The following is a 23,756-nucleotide window of genomic DNA, read 5'->3' on the forward strand; positions in this document are numbered from 1 at the left end:
TGGCTGTAGACCAGGATGGGGGGGTATTATGCAGCAGGCTCTTTGCATCCAGTTCACTATAACTGTGCTCTCTATGCACAGTTTTATATGGAGACTAAAAGTAAGTATATTCCATAACATGTAGCCCAGGCTTAAAACATCTCCTGCCGTTACTTTTTTAAATCATGGGGATACAGGTCATATCTTAAGATGCAGGCTGATATCATAATGGACATATAACTTAAATGTCCTGCCAAAGCATTATGGCCTGGGGCCTCTTGATTCTTAATAATGTTCTGCATCTAATCAAGTCATTGATTAGGATTCTAAAATTTAAATAATAGTTGGCAGGGGTATCTATTATTCCCTTGTAGAAATTTCCACTGAAATGTGCTTTTCAACATATTGTATTATTTTACTCCTGTAATCCAATAATTTTTGTAGTGAAAGCTCCCCCTCCCCCTGACAACTACCCTCTATGCTGGTTTGTTAGAGCCTGAACCCACGGCTTATTGCCCTTGCCCCTTTCTCATAGCTATGCTGTCCTTCTACTGACTTATTTTTTTGTTGAAATATGGTGCCCCAAACCAAACATATTCCAGATGATGTTTTACCCAGTGCTAGGTAATATATCATGTGTTGTTGTTTATCTGAAGTTGAATTTACCTAATTTTAAGACCTGCTAAGGAACAGGTGATTGTTTATTATATCTTCATATGTAAAACCACACAATTTAAAGAGGGTGCATTCCCACCCATGACTGTATATCTGATGGGATACCACAATTGGGGCTAATACATACACACTTGCATGCACACACCCTAAAAACTAAATCTCATGGTTTTATCAAGAGTCTCTACTTTCAATTAAATTTAGTCAGTTTAGGAACCTCTCCTGGGGGATAAAAATTGTGAAAGGAAAACATAGGTGAGAATGTGATGTGTTGCCTACAAAGTAATACTGAAAAAATTCTTTTAAAATTATTTAATTTCCCTCAGTGGTGATTTTAAGATGATTTGTCTTGAATTTTGCCATGCACTGATATTCTGTCAGTTGTTTTTAGGGTGTAGCTTTTGATTGACTATTTCTTGTGCACTCTGACCTTGTAAAGCCAGATTATTGATTCAGTGCAAAGATTGCCTTAACCGAAGTGCTCCAACAGCAGAGCATGCAGAACTAAGTTCAAGCTGCAAGATAAAAGTTCCGCATTAAAATATCTACTATTAAATCCAGTTAATGAACATCAGTGGGCTCATTAACTGGGGAGAACTTTCCTGAACATCATTAATAACCTACTTTATTTCAAAACAGGGCCGTCCGGGATGGCATATTGAATGTTCTGCAATGGCCGGGTCCATTCTAGGAGATTCTATGGACATACATGGAGGAGGCTTTGATCTTCGGTTCCCTCATCATGACAATGAGTTGGCACAATCTGAGGCAGGTGACCTATGTTCTAATTCTTACCATGCTCTGATACCTGCTAGAGAGCTCTCAGGTTCACTTGGCTGTGAGTTGGATGTTTCCCAACTAATAGTTCAGACAGCACAGAAGTAATAATTCAGTTAAGTAGGCTCTGTTGTCTGTCAAAGGAGAAAATATTATCAGATGTTCACATAAGCAGACTGAAAATAAAAACAATGCTACTGTTGCTACACTTGGCTTTAAGTGATACTATACTTTAAAATTATCTTAAGTTCTACTTGTAAATATCAGACAATAGTGCTTTTTAAATTCAGGTGTTCCTGCTGTTTTATTTTGCAGTTCAGACATAATGGAAAACCATAGTGAAGCTTCCTGCACTATGGCTTGGTGTGATGTCTGAATGGGTTGGGTGTAGCAGCCAAATAGGTTATAATCATTGGGTCTGAGCCTAGGGGTCATGCACAAACTACTTCTTTCCCTAGCTTGTCAGGTCCAGATCTTTTATACATTCATCTCAAGCAGTGATTCCCTTCCCAGTCAGTCAAAGAATAGTTTGCCATTGCAACAAGACTTAGAAACGATGGTTTGTGTTTGCAATTGAAACCAAACTTGGGAGTAGGTTTCTAATTCTGGGCTAGAAGGCAAGTGCAAATCCTGGTATATCGCAGGAATAGGCAGCATGGTGCCCTCCATATGTTTTGGATAACAACTTCCATCATTCCTTTTAGATTCAAAAAACAGAATTATAATTGACATTATGGTTTCTTAACTTTGGGAGGCAGTAGCAGTGAGTAGCAACTGCCACAAAGAGAGCCCCATTTGTAAGGCAACTGTCACTAGGAAAAGAGACCCAGGGGCTTTGTCTCTGGGTCACAATGGCGGAAACATAATACAGGATCTGAAGGTGTTGCTCTGTCAAAGGTTTTGGATTCTAGAGGCTTCCTCCCTCAGTAGTGACAGAACGGCACCTTCCCCAACTGCCTACTTAGTTAAATGAGCTTTCTCTTTATGAGGTTTATCCTATTGTCTGAAGTGCTTATCGCTTCCAAACTGCATCTCCTTTCTTCATCCACATAGATTTGGTGCGACCTTCTCTGAAGAGAATGGGAAGGTCTTTTGTTGTGGTATCAGGGGCAGGGAAAGGAGTGCTTTGTGTGTACTTAGGAACTTGCATACCTTTATGTGATCTTCAGATTGGGGCGGTGGTGTTGAAACTAGTTTCCTCACTCCAATAGTGCAATCTTGTGGCTCGGCTGAAGTTGCAGTTGCTTGGTACAGGCTGCCTTCTTTTAACCCCCAAGGTTAAGAAAAAGTGTTGTTGCAGTTTGAAGCAGCGATTACTAGAGTTAGGAGCACTTGCCTGCTCTGAGGCGAGCTTCATGAGAAATGAAGCCTGTCTGTTTGATGCATCCGTCACTCTGTGTCCACCAGAGCGGGGAGGTTCAGTGATGCATTGGCCCCTTCTCCACGCTCCAGCACAGTTCTGACTCTGGGAAAGGGGGGCAATGAGAGGCCTATTAACTGGGCTATTTTGCAGTCACAGGGAAGGTCCCAGCCTATTTCTCTGAGAGCTGCTTGAGGAAAATAATAATTATAAATATGGAAGCACAACTACTGCAAAACACATACATTTAGTGCCTATCAATCTCATAAGGTCAAGGGGGAAATTCACTCTGTAGTCTCTTAAATACTTCCAAGCCTCTACTGTTTGAGAAAGAATATTTATAGATTTTTGACTGCCAAGTGAAATGTGCCTCCACTTTGCCTTCAGTTTTTATCCACACCAAAAAAAGGGGGCCAAGGTATCCAGAATTTGGAAAATACTGATGTTAGGAGTCCATAATTCAATCAATAATATGTGTAATGGTAGATAATTCATCCTACAATTGTATCATGTTTCAAACTGAAGAGAGAAGTGTGTTGGAGTGGGGCTGTGTAAATGGGAGATTGAAGCATTTTTCTCTCTCTCTCTCTCCCCATACAGCTGTAATCTAATAGATATCTGTATTATATGATCCTCCCCCATGTGTTTTTAGGCATACTTTGAAAACGATCACTGGGTTCGCTATTTCCTCCACACCGGGCACCTGACAATTGCTGGTTGTAAAATGTCCAAATCTTTGAAAAACTTTATTACAATAAAAGATGCACTTAAAAAGCACACAGGTAAGATATAAATATATACATATATTTAAGGAAGGAATACTTTCCATTATTTTATTTTTTAAAATCATTTTTGAGACCAGTTAATGATTAATCTGACTGATTTTTTTTCATTTATGAAAATTTCTTTTCTATTGTCTTTGGCACCATGGTTTCTACTGTAGTCCCATATCCTCCTACACTTTTCCATTTTCTTTTTAAAACTCTCAACAGCTCGGCAATTACGGCTGGCTTTTCTTATGCATTCCTGGAAGGATACGCTAGACTATTCCAACAACACCATGGAGTCTGCTATTCAGTATGAGAAATTCATGAATGTAAGTTTACTTCCCCTCTTCATGTTTTCTGCTGTACAAATTTTGGGTTGTAATAATGTGATGTACCAGGTGTTTTCTTCTGCTGACTATATATGTATAATATATGTGCTCAGGTTTAGCAGGTTGGCCTGTCGTTTTTTTAATCTCTTACCAGATCTGCACTCCAAATCTAGGTTTTGCAAACCATTTTTAAAAGCTCCTGTATCCATTCACCAATTCTCTCATCCCCAAATCTGCTCAAAACAACTTGGTCAACCTAATCTGTTCTGTGTGCTTGATATATCCTATATTTGCATATATATTGTGGTAAAACAATAGTAACCAACAGGAAACCTAGTAGTAGTAGGGAGTTAAATAAAAGATCTCTCTTGGAAAGGTATCCTTCAGACTGTAATGGGCAGTGGCATGGGGGGGGGGGAGTAGGATGTAGGCCATCATTATCCTGTTTTTGCCTGAGACCTGATGAAGGGTCTTGAATTTCGTTAATTGCAAACACCATTGGCTTTTTTGTTAATGTGTCATATCACATTATGCTAAGTCACAGCATAGACAAAAATCAGCTTGACAGCAGGTAATAGAAAAGTTGCTTTTCTTGGCAGATGCAGGGTATATCTTGTTCTTGGCTGAAAGTGAGTCTGATATGAGTATTGAAATAGCTAACTGGACAGTATACTTTGCAACAGGAAGACTTCAGATTGTGGGATCTTTCCCTCCCCCTTTTAGGAGTTCTTTTTAAATGTGAAGGACATCCTTCGGGCCCCCGCTGATGTGACAGGCCAGTTTGAAAAATGGGAAAACCAGGAAATAGAGCTGAATAAAAGGTGAGTGAGAAACCTGTTTTCCCCCTCCTTTCTTCGTGAATAGACATTTGTATATTCATGGTAATGGATCCCATTTTTCAAACTGGCATTTCCTTTTGGTGCAAGCAAGGTCCTGATAATCTTGCATTTCTACAACACTTTCCCCTGGATCTCAGTTACTTGTTAATTCACATAGCAATCAGACTGCTTGTGGTGCAGATCCTAGATCCTTTCACGTGCTTTCTGACTATTTTTCTTAGTTCTTCACATAGATGTGTTTCCTTGCTTATTTTTACTATACACACCCACACTGCATCCCAAAAGCTAAATTCTGAAACCTGCATAAATTAGGAACATGAAACAACTTTATATCATTGTATTTGTTTTGCATACTTTATTCTGTCATGCATGAGTAAATAGAGCACTGGGGGCTATTAAAGGCAGACCCCTGACACTGGGAATTTCCTCTACCCTTTCTTGGCTTCTGCAATTTATTATGCACTGACCACACATTTCTTATTTTTGTTTTCATCACCTCAGGGATTATAAATGGTTGTTTTAAAATAATACCTGAAAACCAAACTTCTCAGAATGTACTCAGTCTCAATAGACTTGACTTACTGGCTTGTGGATTGCAGCTAGATACTTAGGTTTTCTATTCAAACACCTAACTGTTTTGTTAATCCTGATGCTTTAAATGGCTGTATTAGGATGTCAAGGTAAACTATGGTTAATTGTGAAAACAACCCACAGGGAACCTTAGACTTTATGCAGACTTGCTTTTGCATCTGGTTTTGATTAACCACACCTTAGCCCTGCATCCAAACCTTAAACTGTGGTTCAACTAATTATGATTGATTGAAACAATCCAACTTTCTTAACTCATGATGTAAAGTTGGTTTGTTTGACGCAAGCCATAGTTGACCACAGTTTGTCTGGTTTTGACAACATGACACACTGCAGTTAATCAGAAACAGAAGCAAAAGCTTCTGAACTTCTGATTGCCACACTAGAGGGATGAAGAACACAAGCCCCAGGCTTGTACCTGTCATGATTTCTGAATGCCACTAATAAATCTTATAGTACTTACTGTAATTCATCAGAGGAGTCAGAGGAGTGCTACATTTACAGATTTGATTGGCAGGATTGTTAAAATAAAATGCTGTCTCTGTAATATAAATGTTTTCTGTTTTTTAGCACCATTATATCATATTCTCTTAATGGATTTGCTTTTCTTGTGTTTTTCTTCTCTGATAACTTTTTCTCTCTCTCTTTTGTAATTTTCCATGCTTCAGTCCATAACGCTCTTCATATTTCTTATCCTTCATTTACCTGGCAAGTTGTTTGATTCTTTTCTCTCCTTCCAAAGCTGGTTTCAAGATCTGTGTCTTTTTTCAGTATGTACTCTGAAATGCAAGAGAGAAATGGTGTATGTGGGAGACTAGTGAGATACTGACTACTTCTTGTATTTCTTGCTCAATTTCTAACTGCTGCTAAAGGAGTCTTTCATGTAAATATGCAATTTCCTGACTTGTGCCACTTGAACCTGAGTTTAGATATGACAGGAGGAGTGTACAAGCCTAGAGGTAGGGTTGGCTTGTTTTCATCATAGTAAACCATCATTTATCATGACATCTGAATGTTGCCACCAAGTATGTGGTAGGGCTTTTCTCTCCCACTATCTGACCGTTCAGGTTTTACCTTAGCAAGCAAAGTACTGAAATGAATTTGGCTTTCTTTTATCCATGGAATACTGCAATCTTTGACTGAAAACCATTAAGGATGACACAAATGACATGTTGGTCCTTCTTTGTTTCCCTGCCCTCCTTGGCTAGTTTTTATGACAAGAAGCTAGCAGTCCATGAAGCCTTGTGTGACAACATTGATACACGCACAGTCTTGGAAGAAGTGCGATCGCTGGTCAGTCAGTGTAATTCCTACATTGCTGCAAAGAAGACTGCGAGGCAAATGCCAAATAGACTGCTGCTGGAAAATATAAGTCTCTATCTTACACAGATGTTCAAGGTATGGGATTTTCACCAAACCTTTGAAACTGCTGCATTCGTGTTGTAACTGTGTGTGAATGTGTCAGCCTTTTCACTGTTTAGATAAGACTCCAGTCATTCCTGACCATGAGCCAAGCTGGAGATGTTTGTGGTTGCAGCCCAGCAACTTCTGGAGGGATTCCCCTACCACAAGGAAATAATTGTGACAAAAATGTAGCACTTTTGAAAGAAGGATTAGCTATCAGTATAAAATGGTGGTAGTACTTGAATTGTTTGCAAAGTTTTGCTGTTTCCTGCACATAGATAAATGGTCATCAAGCACGGCTATGCAAAGATCATAGAAATATTGCAGTCCCCTGTACTTCCAGGAGGCCATGCTATGAGCAATGTTTACTCTTGGAAATAATGTCTTAATTGCAGCTCCAACCCAGTGCAGATAGTGTCCAGCAAACTCATTTGCCCAGCAAAGTTTTGTTCCCCGCCTTTGGGGCTGGATTTTCTGTCAGTGTTAAAGTATCTGCTGCTGCGTGTTTTTTCACTTTGTTTTGTGTTTCACTCGCATAGGTGTTCGGTGCTATAGAAAGCGATGAGGCTATCGGATTCCCAGTTGGAGGAAGTGCCCAAAACTTAAACGTAAGTTGTAGGGAAATTTTACTATGGCAATCTCAACTCTGCTCACGGCTTTCAGAAAGATTGATTACATGCTGAAGCTTAGCCACTTTTTCTGCTCATACGAATATAAAATTCTGCAGTAAAACTGAATCACAGAATTACTCCAATTGCATTTAGGTAAGAGAGAAGAATTATATTTGTATGTGAGAGCATAGCAAGGAAGGGCCAGAGTTCAGTTGTTGAGCCAAAGCTTTGCTTGTGAAGGTCATATCTAGATAGGGCTGGGAGGGACTACTGCCAGAAACCCTGGACAGCCACTGCTGGTCAGAGTAGTTAATACTGAGCTGGGATTGGCCAGTGATCTGACTTGGTAGAAGATAGCATCTTATAGGCGGCATTCAACCAACGAGCTCTGCCAGCAGAAGTGTAAGGACTTTGTCTCTTCTCCTCTCTCCCACCCCACCCAAATTGATTCTTGGGGGTGGTCAGGAGAACCCCCAGAACAGCACACGGGGGGTGGGGGGTGGAGGGCAGATAGCTCTATCAGGCAAACAGAAATGGTTGTGCTGATGGAGCAATCTGCTTAGTGTTATACTGAATTGCTCCCAATGTTCCTATGCTTCCTAGCAGTATTTTCAGGGGAAACCAGAAATAAATGAGTTGAATCTCAACTAATGGACAAAATGTTTCATTCTGCAGCTTGAATCTACAGTGATGCCATACCTACAGGTTTTGTCCGAGTTCAGAGAAGGTGTGCGGCAAATTGCCCGAGAAAAGAAAGGTAATGTTAATTCTGTGCTTTTTTTTACAAATAGAAATCTCCACAAATGTGCAATTGTCTTACGAAATGTCATTTTTATTTGTACCGTAGTGCTTTGTTTTTTTCCTCACACTTGTTCATCTGCATGCTCAATATGGGTGTGGGCACATAGACGCATGTACTCTTCAAAACTCTTACAGCCAAAAACTAGGGAGGTGTCTGCCTGCGTTTGCCTTGCGTTTTACTTGCATATGAGTCTGGGCCAGCTCTGCCATTAACCAGATTGAGGCAGCTGATTATGCAAGTCATGAAAGGGCAGCAAATCATTTATTTATTATTACCGTATTTTGCTGCCAGGCGCTTGTTGGATTTTCTGCCATAGGTGCCAAAAAAAAAGACAGCTTTCCTCTGTATCTTGACTTTGGATCAGGGTGGAGAATGTGCCATTTGTTGTTTCACCTCAGATAGCAAAGTTTCTTGGACCAACCCTGGTGTGAATGTCTATGTATGCAAATGTGTTTACATATATGTGTTTGCCGTGTTCTTAACAGATGAAAGTAAAGGATGGCCCTTTGTATTGTGAGTTTTCAGAATGCCGCTTAACATTATTCCATAGGATATACCAATTAAAACTCGTGTGTTTTGACATAAAAATCCCCATAATGTATGTGCTTTGCTTTTGAAAAATACATAGAATTTCTCCTAACTGCATAGTAGTAATCTTACTGTGGTATGTCAGGGGTTGTCTTCCCTCAGTTATATTCCTCTGGAGGCATATTTTTGAAGCTGGAAAAGAAAACCTGTGTATTCTGTGGTTATATTTGATAGTGCCTTAGGAGCTAGTACTTAAACTTGGGGTGTGTGAGTCCATCACTTCCTGCATCAATGCATGGATAAGACTGAGGGGCAGGTGAATCTCATCAAAAGGCAAAGGGCCCTAAACAGCGTTCATTACAACTTCCTATAAAACTCTGAGCTGAGGCAATGCGCCTTCTTATCCTCTTATTTTCAGACATTGCAGAGCCTCATCATTTATATGTGGAAAGCTTTCTTTCTTGAGAGAGAATTGGAGTTTCAGCAAAGTATTCGCTCAAACATGGATCATGAAGCGGAGGTTTTTAATTGTGGGATATTAAAATGCCAAGCAAATAAAATTTCCTTTATCACTGGTACAAGAAGAGTAGACACCAGAAACCCTGAGAGCAACACTGGCCATTCTTAGCAGGGAACTGATTTGCTTTTTTGATGTTCTAGTGATAATGCACAGTGAATGAAAGAAAGCTACCCTCCTCAGATAATTTGATAGCTGTACATTGAAAAGAATTTTCCCCTCAAATGAAGCCTTGCCAAGGAATGTCAGTCAGGTTTTCTTTTCAGCTCCTTCCTTTGAGAATAAGGAACTTCAAATCATGAGTTCAGTCACCAAACAATTGTGTTGGCTCGCTGGAGCAAAAGTGGTGACCTCCATACTGGTGCACCTATAGAAATCTAATAATCTTCTTCATAGTTGTGTTGGTTATAAGTAATCAAATTCATTTATGTACATGCAGGAACAGTGTGCATGTAGACGGGGTGGTACTTGTTTTGATATATCTCTCTCCTCTGCATTGCACCACCAGCAGCATTTGAGGGTGAAAAAACCCTTGTGGTTCAGAAGTTTGTGGCTGTGCAATTGGAGGAAGGAGACTGCTGTACTGAAGCAGATTGTAGTTGAGCATGCCTTTCATCAGGATTTGGCACATGCTCTTCTATGGATTATCACTAAAGCCTTCTGTCTTTGATGTCCCTTTGAAAACACACTGTTGGCACACATTAGTCCTGAAGTAATTCCTGATGCCAGAATATTAATTCTTCAGAAAATATAATACCTTGGATAATATTCTCACCCTCCGCATAATGGGGTTTTTTTATACACACATCTCTCATTCTCCTCTGCCAAGAAGGAATTTTCTCCTCTTTGCCGCTAAAGTTTAATTATTCATAGTTTTAGGCTGGTGAATATTTATAACTCAGGGAGACATCAATGCAGAGCAACTGCAGAGAATACCTTCCTTCCAGAGCACTTATAGTTTTTTCTTTACCTGTTCCTGACAATACTTTTCAGCGTGTATTTAAAGAGGATTTTTTTTTAAACTCTCTAGTTTTTATTGAACTACTGGGGATGAAGATATTATTTTGATATTTATTAAATTTGTTAGTCACTTTATCTTGTCCAGGGCAACCCAAACAACTTAAAACCAGGCAGACAGAAAAAACCCTCACACAGATACATTAAAACAGAGGAAAACATATTCAATTAAAAACATTCCACCCACTTCTAAAAGACCTATTATTATTAAGATACGCAGGCTTGGAGGCGGGCAAGCAGACTTTAAATCACTATAAGAAGCTAATAGTTCTAACGAAATAGATATCTCTACCTGTTATGTGGAATGGGGAAGAACTGGCTAATGCCCCAGTTCACCTCAACCTTTTTTAATGAGTTGATAGCTTATGCTGTAGTACTTATAACATAATCCTATGTCACTCTAGGGGACTTTTGACTTCTGCTTTTCAAGATGGAGGTTCAGTGAAAAGGAAGGATGGGGAGGAAAGCAGAGACAAGGACTAAAGAGTTGAGGGTGGGGAGAAAATCATATGTATTTCTGCTAGCAATTAAATCCCACTTTGTTCCAAGGACCTACTCCCTAGCACATGTGTTTAGGACTGAAGAAGGAGAACAACAACTGTGGAGTTCTCCCCCACCCCATAGCATAGTGGAATAGGAAATGTCATTCATCCAAAAGGGGGAGAGCAAACCCATTGCTCCATGACATAATAAAAGGTGGTGTTCCTTTCTCATAAAACATCCACCTGACTAAAAGATAAGAACTTTTGCAGATGTTGATATTAATGGTTTCTTCTTATTCTTTGTAATTGTAGTGTTTGAAGTTCTGCAGTTATGTGATTCTCTTCGAGATGATGTCCTTCCCGAGCATGGAGTTCGGTTTGAAGATCATGAAGGTAATTAAGTTGGAAATCAAACTGGGCTCCAGTCTTGCTTTTGACAAGTTAGTACATCCTGGTGTCTGTTTCCAACTAACAGTAATGAGGCTCAGTAACAAAATGAATGAGCTTTGTCAAGCACCCTGGACTCTTAAAAGATGCAATGCTAAAGACATTTACGTAGAAGTGGCATTTCAGTAGGATTTTCTTCCAAGTAAATATGGTGATGATTTGGATGTGAAATAGACACAACAGCAAATAATAGCAGCAAGAAATATTAGATTTCTCAAACTTTTGCCCATCTTTTTCCAAGAGTTGTCCATCAATTAAGGTTAAGTGAGTTCTGCCTTTGGTGTTCAGCAGTGTGGTGTATATTTTAAATAGCTGCAGAGGAGTTCAGCAGCATCTAGAGGGCCACACGTTTCCATCCCTGGTGTGTATCATTGGGATAAATACTTTAAAGTAGTAGTATATATGATCATTTATTCCTTGTAATGCTTTTATTGTAGGACTCCCAACTGTGGTCAAGCTAGTGGACAGAGACACCTTACTAAAAGAAAGAGAAGAGAAGAAAAAGGTTATACGTTATTTGAACTAGTTTCTGTCTAGATGTGCCTAATTTTTGTCTAACGTCATTTGGGATGGTCAGAGGAATATAGCCTGCATCAGTCTCCTTCCACAAGCACAGCTTCTGCTGGGAGTCTTGGACTTTCTAGACCCCACCAACCATGCAAAGACCTCCTGTAGCAATTGATGGGGCGAGGCAGCACCGCTCACTTGGCTTCCCAATAGGGATACAGCTGGTTAGGGGGAGGGGCAAGGTGGCAGGCGGGTGGTGTGGGTGCAGTGATTGTAGAGCTATATTGGCTCCACTGCCCTACTGGCGCTTTGCCAGTCGCCTTGCCCCTCCGACCCCCCTGTAATCTGTGGCAATCCTGGCATTTGTAAACCGGGTAAACTCCTGTAATTAAGACACAATCATCTAACCAAAGGACTTTAACATGGCCAGTGTTCCAAACTCCTTTCTTTCCTTTTAAAAAGCTCTACAATTTTTCCTGGCTTTTGCTTATCAGAGTTTCTGAATAAGAGAACTCTAGGATTCTCTTGGTATGTTCACTCATTGTAGCTGACAAGTGCCATCTTCAGAGAGAAAAATGAACAAAAATCCTGTCATTTATAAGCAAGTAAAATAAAAGTTACTTCCCATTTATAGACGTAGCCCTCAGTGGTGATGCACTCCTATAAAAATAATGACACCATTCTCCCCACCCACCTAACAAGTACCTTCCGACATAAATCTTGAGATTACTACATTAGCACACATACTATTTTTATTGCATTATGGTGAGCCTTGGGATGTGCATATGAATGAGGAACATGCAGAGCTGGTGATTTTAATTCCCTCAAAAGTCAAAGACTGGTTGTTCTGGATAGAACTTTGTAAAGCTAACAGCTTAATTAGGATCCTGTTGCATAAAACATAGCTGTGGATGATTTGCTAATAAAATGCTCAGTGATTTACTTCTGTATTTTTTAAGTCCTAATGTTGCTTTTCAAATTCTTTTTCCATAGATTGAAGAAGAGAAAAAAAGGAAGAAAGAAGAGGCAGCTAGAAAGAAACAGGAACAGGAGGTAAAGTAACCAAATACTTTTGAAATATACATTTTAAAGGTTGGTTTTAATGGCACTGATGTCAGGCAAGAAAAGGCATGTTTCAGGCTTTATCTTCTGTTTATGTCACCTACTCCTCTGTTATGTGAGCTGCAAAGCAGAGCCAAATTGTTAGAGAGACCTTAAGCCACACAGCCCCTCAACACATAAACCCCTGAACCACCTTTTGCCCCAGCAGCCGTTCCCAAACCATTGAGTACTTTGGTAGACCTACAGCATGAATGACACTCAAGGACTTCCAGCTGAACTCAACTGCTCCAGCATCCAACAGATGCCAAAGACACCCTCTTTCCAGAACCAACAGTATAACATTAGCAGAGAGTGAGATGCGGAGAGACCTGCCCAGCCAACTCTCTGCTTATAGCCATTTATTCCAAACATTTTATGTTGGAATCTTTCAGGAGAGAACATTGGGTTTTGTTGCCAAACACAAGGAAATGGCTTCTCAGTTGTGTGGGGTGGCTTTATCAACAGGCAAAACTGAATCTGCTTCAGTCACAGCCTGGTAGCCCAAATATGCTGTATATTCTCTGCTACCACCACCCCAATCTCTCCACCCCTACCATGTATACATAGCCTATTTTTGCTCCTGGCGTATGCTTTGATCATCTGCAAAATGTTCATGTTTTGCTAGGCCTCTGTCTTCTATAGAGTCAACATATTGCTGGGTTGCATTTAGAATGGCTCTTCTGTGACCTTCTATAGTGTTATGGAGGATCCCTCCAACTCAGCTTTTCAAGGGGCATAGGGAGCTGCAGGCAGGAGGAGGGATCACTAGAATTTCTCCTCCCTACTCCTTTCCACCAATGGGAGTATCTTGTAAGCACACCTCCTGCTTGGATCTGGATCCAGTTCAATATATTTAAAAACTCTATCATCAACACCACAAGTGCACAGAGCAGCATCTCTTTAAAAGGGGAATGTCTTACCAATAGAAAGCTAAAATAGCAAGTGTCTCTTAAAACTTTACCGGACATTTGCTTTGCAAGTTGTTCTCCCATCTTGCAATACATGGTATGAGAAAATGGGGAAATTAAATAAAAACACAGGTTTCAGCAGATTTTGAAGATACTTTTGTATTCAGGACCCAAACCAGTTTTAAATCCAAAGACTTATATGCTTTTCTGACAGCCTTTTGCGGGGGCGGGTTGTGTCTTAGGAAGGATGAGCATCAGAGTATCAGCATAAATTCGTTTTCAGGAATTGTTTTGATGTAGGCAGGTTAATACTGGCTGTGATATTCATGTATTCCAGAGTTGTAACACTTTTTAAATATATTTCAGGCAGTAAAATTGGCAAAAATGAAAATCCCCCCAGGAGAAATGTTTAAATCGGAGCATGACAAGTATTCCAAATTTGATGAAAATGTAAGCATTACTGCAATTTTTCTTCCTTGAATATTGTATTTAGGGATCCTGGGGAAAGCTGCTAGTTCAATCCTGGACAATTAAGATAGATGATAGATAGATAGATAGATAGATAGGGTAAGCATTATTTTATTAACATTTGTGTAGCACTTTTAAGTGATCCAAGGGCTTTACGTGCATTATCTAATTGCAATCCTTAGAACACACTGTAAGGCAAGGCAGTATTATTATCCCCTATATTGTATATTGGCTGAGAGTTCATGGCTAGAGCTCAACCACCACACTACACCACCTGTACAACCTATGCACGTTTATGCAGAAGTAAACTCTACTGAATTCAATGGGACTTGCTCCCAAATAATTCTGCATCATATTAAAGCATGTGAGTCTTTTGTTACAGCCACAAATTCTAGAGCCTTTTCATATTTGTAACTTTGGCACATTTTTCACCCCTCTTCAATGAGGATGCATGTCTATGGTTTTCTGTGCATGTAAAGGAAAATAGTGATAAGGCAGGTGAGTCCTAACAACCCTACCTCCTGCACCTAGAGGAGACAGACATGTTGACTACTACCTGATACTTAATAAGGAGGTTCAGCCTTAAACTCTTCCAAATCATTTCCTAACTTGATGTGTTACTGCTTTTTTCAGAATCTTTTGGAGTTACATATGTGGTTTATTGGGCTTGAATAAATAAGCAAAGAACCCAGGTTTTTATTTTTCTTGTTGATAATGCCTAATTACTGGTGAAAAGGGATAATGCTATTGCATTACCACAGCAGAAAGAAACAAAAATGTTGAGAAAACATGGTCCTAAGATAATGAATTAATGTTTTCCAGGGGTTTCCAACTCATGACACAGAAGGCAAAGAACTGAGCAAAGGTCAAATGAAGAAACTAAAGAAACTCTATGAAGCACAAGAAAAACTGTACAAAGAATATCTTCAAATGGTTCAGAATGGAGTTGCAAACTGAGAACAAAGCTTGGACAATCTGCTTCTTAAATAAAATATACAGCTGGATAAACTTTGTGAGGGGAAATGCGTTTTCACTGGGCTTTAACTTTCCATATTGTGCTGAACAAATGTAATGCTGCAATCCTATACACACATGGGATTAAGTCCCATTGAACACAATGAGACTTACTTCTGAGTAAACATGCATAGGATTGCACGGTTAATATCACCTTGTTTAAAACGTCAATAAAAGTTTTGTTAGTTAAATAAGGTTCTGTAATATTTTTATGTGATACAAGTCAATAAACTATTTGCTAACTGTCCCTAAGAAGATTTTTTGGGGGAAATAGAGGTGCGTAGGGGGAGGGGGGAATCAGAGACAGTGTCCTTTCCATCTCTACCATCTGTAGCAGCATCAGGTTGGACTTTTGCTCCATGGAACTCTGGATTCAACCCCTTAACTTTAGCTGGACTTGTATCTTTTGTGAGAAGTCATTCAAGCCAAACTCACAATGTCTCAATTCATCTGTTAAAACTATGGGGAGAATTCTGTTTGTAATATGGATACCGTATTCTAGAGCCTTTTCATATTTGTAACTTTGGCACATTTTTCACCCCTCTTCAATGAGGATGCATGTCTATGGTTTTCTGTGCATGTAAAGGAAAATAGTGATAAGGCAGGTGAGTCCTAACAACCCTACCTCCTGCACCTAGAGGAGACAGACATGTTGACTACTACCTGATACTTAATAAGGAGGTTCAGCCTTAAACTCTTCCAAATCATTTCCTAACTTGATGTGTTACTGCTTTTTTCAGAATCTTTTGGAGTTACATATGTGGTTTATTGGGCTTGAATAAATAAGCAAAGAACCCAGGTTTTTATTTTTCTTGTTGATAATGCCTAATTACCGTATTTTTTGCACCATAGCACTCACTTTTTTCCTCCTAGAAAGTAAGGGGAAATGTCTGTGCGTGTTATGGAGCGAATGCCTGCGGGTGGCAGGGGGAATCTGCTGCAGTCGTGAGCAGAGGATCCATGGTTCCCCTTTCTTCCCTCCTCCGTGGTTACAAAGCATGGATCCACATGGATCCTCAGGATTTTTGCATTGGGCTACTCCAAACTCACTGTCAGATCACATGTCTGTGGCCGCAGCATGAACCACAAAAATCATATATCCACTATTTTGTTTAGAATATTTTTTTTCTTGTTTTCCTCCTCTAAAAACTACGTGTGTGTTATGGTCTGGTGCGTGTTATAGAGTGAAAAATACAGCAGTACATGTGCTTAGCTTTGCTCAACAGAAGCAGTTTTTACATGTGCTTAACTTGGGTAACCAAGTGCTGCCTCTGACATTTACTTTCTGAACTGTAAGCCTAAGAACACACCTGCTTCAATTCATTTCCTCTATGGGGACTCCACAAATGCCATGTCTTTCCCCCCTTAGTTTTGTTGCTCCTTTTGAGGAGCTTAAAAGGATAACCTTGAGGAAGTGGAAAAGGGCACCAGTGTTTTTCTCCAGCAGGAGCATTCTGCTGGACTGAGCTGCTTAAGCAATGTGTAAATGGAGTACAGTGTCAGTTAGTGTGGACAGCGACTATTGGTCACTGCCTCTACCCTTAAAAACATACTGAGGAGTGGGATCCCCTAAGGCAGTGCTGTAGCTAAGATGATGCTCTCCAAATGTTGTTGGACTATAGCTCCTATTATCCCTGACCACTGGCCATGATTGTGGGGGCAAGTGGGAGTTCAACAACATTCAGAGACCACCACTGAGGCTGCCTGTACTCTAAGGAGAAGCCCTGAAATTAAAGTGCCTGGACATTTAAAACAGACTTAATAAACGTTATATTTTGGCTGTTGGTTTTGAAATAAAGTTGGCAAGAAAATCTGCAATGCCAGATAAATGGCATCCTGGAAATACGGGGTACTGCAACTTCCCTATCATCTTTGCACAGCAGTGCTTGATGATTCTTGGCCAGGAACAAAAAGCACTGCCTTGGCTCCCTGGTTAACACGAAGACACTGGCAGTTATCTTAAGCTGTGAATGAGACCTTTTTTATATACTTGTCCACCTCCAGGTATTTCCAGCTTTTTTAATAGAGAGAGTACAAGGCTGTACAAGAGTTGCATACTCATGGTTGGTTTATACAATCAGCAGATGGCATCATTTTAAGGCAGGCATGTTCAACCGGTCGATCGCAGGGCATCCCTGGTCTATCACGTGATCCTGAATGATGCCCCCCCCCAACCCTCAATGGGTAGATCACTGCCAGATTTTATATAGTGGGAGTAGATCGCAGTCTCTTGGGAGATGGACATGTCTGATTTAAGGGTATGATGCTAGAATACTCCTTCCAGTATAAACTGGATCATGTCATGAGAGGTTCTACAAGTTTTCTCTCTCACGTGCTGTACTACTAAATCCTGGCCATTGTTTAAATTGGCCGAAACCCAAGGAGCTATATAGGTTGCATGAGATCATCAAGCAACCTTTAACTAAATGGCTTCTATAGTCTGATATGCATCAATCATTCACATGCAGGTGTGCAGGCTTCGACTTGCTTGGCACTTGTTGGATCAGGAACTGCTAGCATAAATTGCTTGTTGTGTCAAGAGATTGGTTGTAACAGTGGCTGCTCTTGATAACAACTGGCACAGAATGTCACTCTGGGGATTGCAATGCCTAAAGTCCTACACTGCACATCTCAGGGCACTGGTTTTCAAACTATTTTCAGAAACCTCATGGATTCCTTAATGAGAAAGACCCATTAGGATATGCAGAGAGTTTGCTCCCTGCAATTGGTCTTGCCCTGCAATGTGCAACCAGGAGGATGTGTATTGTAGGCTGTATGCTCAGTTCACACAGAGCAATGCTGAAACTTGGTCAGTGCCCCATGTCAGTATCTAGAACATGCCCACAAATTCTCAGGGATGTTGTGGCAGTGTTGCTGAATTATCCAAAGAGAAAACACTGGAAAGTGTTTCTGATGGAAGAAAGGTAAAAAAACCCCGCCTCTCATCCTGTCATACACGCACCCATTAAGATATCAACTAGAGAGGCTCCATTCTGTGTACCATCTGCTCATGAAATAAAATCTGTGTAGAAACAGGGCCGCATTATAGGCAAGCATATTTTGACTTCATTTGTACTGCATAACAGTGTGATTCCTGTTTAAATACTTCAGTGGAATTCTTTGTGCTTATCAGATACCTGATAGCACACCATTCTGTGATATTGTTTCTCCTCATGACAGCTGCTTGAGACCTCTTTGAAGGAAAGTGCATGACAAAACCTACAAATAAATCAATGGATCTTTTACATTCCAATGCTCCACATATCTGTGAATTTTGTCTACCTTCTCCTCCTGAATGGCTTTGATAGCATAGGCAAGTGGGTTCCTGTCAAAAAGGAATGCAACAGAAATGTTTGAAGAATGTGAATCTTTCTGTGCAGGGCCCCCGAAGAAGAGGTGCCTCATCAACTGAGTCAGATAGCACCCCAATATCTACTCCCATCCTGCCTAAGGAAGCTAGAGCTCTCCCTAAGATTGTCTGTGAAGGGAGAACTGGGCACGCAAACTGAGGATGAGGTAAAATAGCTTTTGTAGTCAAGGCTATTTGATAAAGAAGAGGGAGATGTACAGCCCATTTTCTAGGATCCAGCAACCAATGACACCATCTTGTTCACTTCCTTGGAAGCAGGGGTGTTTCTCATTAGCTATATCCGAGCCTTTCTTCAAGGAATTCAGAGTAGCCATTTAGCTTCACAACAGTTTGGAGAAATAAGTTTAGTTGAGAGATAAGTGTTACGACTGTACACACCCTGCCAAGGTTTAGGGATTAAACTTCAAACCACAAATTACTGGAAAAGCTTTACCCTGGCATAAGTCTCATTTGCTTGTTTGCTGCGCTGTTCTCTTGAAGCTGCCCCCAAAAGAAAACTGTTCAGCAACATAATACATTTAAAATGTTATACCCTTGGAAATGGCATATTTTGGAAGAGGGTGCATTTCAGTGGGCGGCACTTCTGTGGAAAGATGCACAGTATTGGAGTAGCACATATCATTAGGGAATTATGATTCTGGCAGTACTACAAAACACCAAACAGGATCAGCAATTGTGTGTTTAAAATCTAGTATTGTTAACAATATTACCCTCCATTAAAAATCACAAGAGGGGCTCAGAGCATAAAACAAAACACATCAATAATAAATAATATTATCAGATACATTAAAACTCTCCCAGTACCCCCCCCCCAACGTAAATCTCGAAAACAGCAGTGTGATCCTGCTTCCATAATCATCCTACAGCAGAGGTGGGCACAGAACCTATTTTTCTAGAAAAAATAGCACTGTGTATGGGGAGCCTTTTGCAGTCGAGATGTTGCTGAACTACAACCCCCATCACCCCTGACTATTGGCCATATGCTTGCTGGAGCTGTTGCGAGTTGTAGTTCAGCAACATATGGAAAGCCAAAGGTTCCCTACACCTGTCCTATAGCAACAGATATACTACAGACTGCTCTACCAAACATTGGGAAGTTCCAAAGGTCTTACTGTGTATGTTACTCTTAGACAATAATGTTTTATTTCTTCGTTTACTTCAAAATGTAATAAGCCAGCCCTGCTGTGTTTGAAGGCCTCCATATTCATTCTGATTGGAACCCTGAACTTCTACCTGAAAGTGCTGGCTTGATACCACTGACTGGACCAGACAGGACTTTGATCCGATGCTGCAGGGGCTTTAACTTTTGTGACTGGACCGGAGGAGAAAAGAGTGATCTTATTGAATGAAGGGTATCTGGCACCAAACATGGCTTCTGTTTCAAAGTTTAAAACGATTTCAGAACTATCTTGAGGCGGTATTCTCAAATTTTCCCCTAATTGGTGGTGTGTAAAATGTCAAAGACTATCTGACTATTCAGGTTTAGCAATGAAAGTGCACAGGCTAATTGTGAGTGTGTGTGCTGGAAACTTGCTCTACAGAAATGACTCCGTTGAGAAGGTAGGCAGATTGGCATGCTCTGATTTTTGTCTTTGCAGCAATGATTAATATCTAAAGAAAAAACAGCCCTACCCCACACCCCACTTCAGCACTTGAATTACTTGGTCAAAACAACTTGACAAGGGCACTCCTCTGCATATTTTAGGGATTTGGCTTCTCGCTTTCAAGGACATGGAATCAGCACTGGAGGGGTGGGGAGCAGGGCAGGGATTGGCATCAGCAGGTATCCACCAAGGTCCACATCCCAGGAAGAGGATAATCCCTGTTGCTGTTCATTCTTTGCTGTTGCTGCTCACTCAGAGTGGGAGAGGAAGTCTGAGAGAACAGTGTCAAGGGCAACAAGGTGGAACAGCAGGAGTGTTCTGGAGGGAGACCGTGACAAGGGGGGTGAGTGGCAAACACCGTCCTTCCTCCTCATTGCTGCTGTCACTCACCCATCTTGGTGAATGAGCAAGGCAGAGCAGCATCTGCCACGGCTTGCTCCTTGATACTTCCATTCTGGCTCCCAGCAAGTAAGTGAGCAAGCAAACATGCAGCAACTCCTCCTTGCCAGCCTGCTCTCCCCAGAGTGGTTAAATGAGCCAACGTCCCACCTGCTTGCCTGCCTACTCTTGCTTGAACCCAGAAGGTCCAGATAAAGCTGAAAGGGACCCGGGTTTGAAACCATGGAGAGCTGCTGCTGGCCAGTGTAGACAATATTGAGCTAGAGCCTGGATGAAGAGCCTAAGGCCCGGGGACCAAATACAGCCTTCTGGGCCTCTTCATTTGACTCTCAGGACTCTTCCCCAGACCACCCCTTCCTTGAGTACTTTTGCCTGTCTGGAAGGCAAAAATATAGGTGTTGTGTGCCATGCTCTGCATGGCTGAAATGTAGGCTTGAGGCACATCCGTCGCTCTGCCTACTGTTGCTTCTGGCCATATGCAGCCCCTGTTAAGTTGACCACAAGGAAATGTGGCCCTCAGCCTGAAAAGGGTTCTCCACACCTGAGCTGGAACAACCAATTTTCTGACTTGTTATAAGGCAGCTTCCTGTGCCTCTGTGAGGTGTGCACTGAAATAGCTGGATGCTCTGAGGGCATCTTGCCTTAAGGGTGCCCCTCTGCAGTCTGGAGTTGGCACTGCATGGCAGGAGAAACTTTCTGCCCCAAGGGGTTTTCTAACCCTTTCTCCTGCAGCAGCTGTCGCCACAGCCCAATCCTATGTCAATTTCAATGGACTTTCATTCTAAATCGGTATGTCCAGGACTAAAGTCACTGACATTTAAAAACTGGAAGTATGGTAAACAGTAAATAATACCATCCTGCTTTGCTTCCCACCTCTTTTGACACACAGATATGAGAAATTTGAAACTAGACATATTGGCACCCTCTGGAACTCATGTAAAGTTGGCCTTGGGCCTATTTGCATGCTCATTCGTGATGCTCACGCATAGCAAGAAGCCCAACTTTGAATCTGTGAATTAACTACTTTTTACAAAGCTATTACACTTCACAGCGGGGATTACTGTGTTCCGTCTTACACGCCTGTGATGAATTTCTAAAACGCTGCATGTTCAGAGGGTAGGAAGTTGCGAATGCAATTTCTTGCCAGGATGTGAACACGTGATTCTGCACAAATGTGCAATACGTTTATTCTTTCCTTGAGGCTTTCTTGCATTATCCGTCACCATAGCACACAGTCCCTTTCAGACGGGAGTAGGGAACTGTTGCTGATATCCAGCTCCCATAATCCCTGACTATATGACATAAAGGCTGGAGCTGATGGGAGCGGAATCCAGCACAAGCGGAAGGGCCACTGGTTCCCACTAAATTACCTGGCAGTAATTTTACTTGTGCGTCGAAGCACTGGCACAATACTCTCCCTTTCACTTTAAAACGCCCTCAGCCTCGAGGTGAGAGTTGACTAGCTCTAGCTTGGCGCCAGGCGCTCAGATGTTGTCCATCACAAACGTTGCCATGGCAAAACGCAAGCATTAAGTTAGTGCAGAGCCGACCGCCCCTTCCACCTCCCCACCCATTGTTTCCTTAAACAGCTCCTGCTCCTTTAAATGCCGCGGCGCGTTCCAGCGCCTCCCTCGCTCCACCGGACAAGCCCCGCCCACTCCACTCCTCTCGCCTCGCCCCCTTCCCCGCATCGGAGAATTCTCTCGCGCTTAGAGCGGTCCCGCGCACGCGCGGCGAGCGCGAGCTCTCCCACCTTCCCCACGCTCTGATTGGCTCATCCCCTTTCTGCCGGAAAGTCAACATGTCCCGCGTGTGGAGCAGCGGCCGCCGCTAAGCCTAGGCCAATCCGAACGGCTCTTACTGCGCGCGGCGCTGTCGCGTCGGCCAATGGGAGGCGGCCTTCTTTAGGGCGGCGCAGCCCCGAGTGAGTCGGAGTGAGAGGATCAGCCTGGGCGCTGCTATTGCGGGCGTGAGGAGACGCAAGGGCCGGGCCAGGTGAGTTGGGGATAGCGGGGGCTGGGCCCGGGCGAGGCGGGGCGCAGCGCGGAGCGGGCCTGTTGTGCTGCTGCTGCACACCCGGGCTGAAGGGCGGAGAGGAAGGCGAGCAGGCCCCGTTGTGCTGCCGAGGCCCGGCTGACGGGGGGAAACAGGCAGGGGAGCGGGTGGGGCAGTCCGGTCCCAGCACGGGCACCATTTTAAGGAGCGGCCTCGGCTCTGGGCGCGGCGGAGCGGCTATTAAGGCTCCGAGATGCGGCGCTTCAGCGAAGGGGCGGACGAGGCGCTTCCTCGCTCTCTGGCGGCGATTCTTCACACGGGTTGCCGCAGGCGGATGGGAGGAGAGCCGCTTTTTTCCGCCGCCTCAGGGCGGACCCCGGGCTCATCCACACACGCGCGTATCGCTTCCTCTCTCTCCCGTACCTCTTCTCGGCCATGTGCTCTGCGATTTCTCTTCCCGTCCTGCTGTCTAAGCCACGCCGCTTTAAAAATGGCTATCTAGGAAGGTGTGCCGTGGGAAACGGGGGCGGGAGTTACGGTGCGGGGAAGTCAGTTGGCGCCGTGTGTGCGCGCCTTATGAAAGGCTTGTCGTATAGATAAACACCGTGAAAAGCGCCCCCCTCTTTTTTTCTCCCGATGTAGGCCCTGCAGTATGTAACCTGGCAGGCCCTTGTTTTTCCTGCCAGCGCCCTCTAGTCACTGCTCCTCTCTTCCTCTCAGCCTCCCCCCCACCCGCTGTATAGAGAACACATAGTTTTGTTCCTGCCGGAGGGTTTCTGACTGCAAGTTCTGTAACGGAAGCCATAATTTTCCTTTGTGGTTTGGCATCGCTACTTGTAGCTCTTATTGCAGGGGCCGCACCATCTTCCAGGCTTAGAAAGATAATTGACTCGCACTTGATGCAAGTTTTGAGAGTCTGATAAATGCAAGACCTTGGGGACGCAAGTTTCATCATGCTGGACTGGTCAGTCAGCTCGGACAAACTTTTAAATGTAACACTTAGCTGATCAATGTGAAACTCAGTAAAAAAAAAGAAATAAAAGAAAAGGGGGGGTTGAGTCAGTTTTAAACTTACTGCACAGAAACCCATTCTTTCAGAAATAGGTGGCATTGTGGAAGATAATATTCAGTAATGAATTGTGTACACAATAACACCATATGGGTTGAAATCTTCCTGTAGTAGAATCTCAGCATGACTACTGTTTGTGTTCCTTAGCATACAGATTCTTTCCCCTGTTAGTTTGCAAACGTTTGCTCCTATTTACCATTGC

General features: G+C 42.3%; 2 protein-coding genes across 4 annotated transcripts in view; both read left to right on the forward strand.

The window, feature by feature from the left end:
• Nucleotides 1-15,364, forward strand: part of CARS1 (cysteinyl-tRNA synthetase 1) — a 33,607-nt gene extending 18,243 nt beyond the window's left edge. For both annotated transcript variants that reach the window (XM_079987189.1, XM_079987190.1), the window contains 12 exons: nt 1,291-1,419; nt 3,441-3,570; nt 3,781-3,884; nt 4,608-4,705; nt 6,520-6,709; nt 7,255-7,323; nt 8,002-8,083; nt 10,985-11,065; nt 11,557-11,624; nt 12,620-12,679; nt 14,002-14,085; nt 14,926-15,364. In XM_079987189.1, the coding sequence (XP_079843315.1) occupies nt 1,291-1,419; nt 3,441-3,570; nt 3,781-3,884; nt 4,608-4,705; nt 6,520-6,709; nt 7,255-7,323; nt 8,002-8,083; nt 10,985-11,065; nt 11,557-11,624; nt 12,620-12,679; nt 14,002-14,085; nt 14,926-15,060 (1,230 nt within the window). In that variant the 3' untranslated portion in view covers nt 15,061-15,364. The remainder of the gene's footprint in view (nt 1-1,290; nt 1,420-3,440; nt 3,571-3,780; nt 3,885-4,607; nt 4,706-6,519; nt 6,710-7,254; nt 7,324-8,001; nt 8,084-10,984; nt 11,066-11,556; nt 11,625-12,619; nt 12,680-14,001; nt 14,086-14,925) is intronic.
• Nucleotides 15,365-22,325: 6,961 nt separating this feature from the next.
• The window catches only part of NAP1L4 (nucleosome assembly protein 1 like 4), a 34,790-nt gene continuing 33,359 nt past the window's right edge, over nt 22,326-23,756 (forward strand). For both annotated transcript variants that reach the window (XM_079987511.1, XM_079987510.1), the window contains exon 1: nt 22,326-22,485. The gene's annotated coding sequence lies outside the window, so the exon portion shown is untranslated. The remainder of the gene's footprint in view (nt 22,486-23,756) is intronic.

Source organism: Podarcis cretensis, assembly GCF_951804945.1.
Source record: "Podarcis cretensis genome assembly, chromosome: 1".
NCBI classification, from domain to species: domain Eukaryota; kingdom Metazoa; phylum Chordata; class Lepidosauria; order Squamata; family Lacertidae; genus Podarcis; species Podarcis cretensis.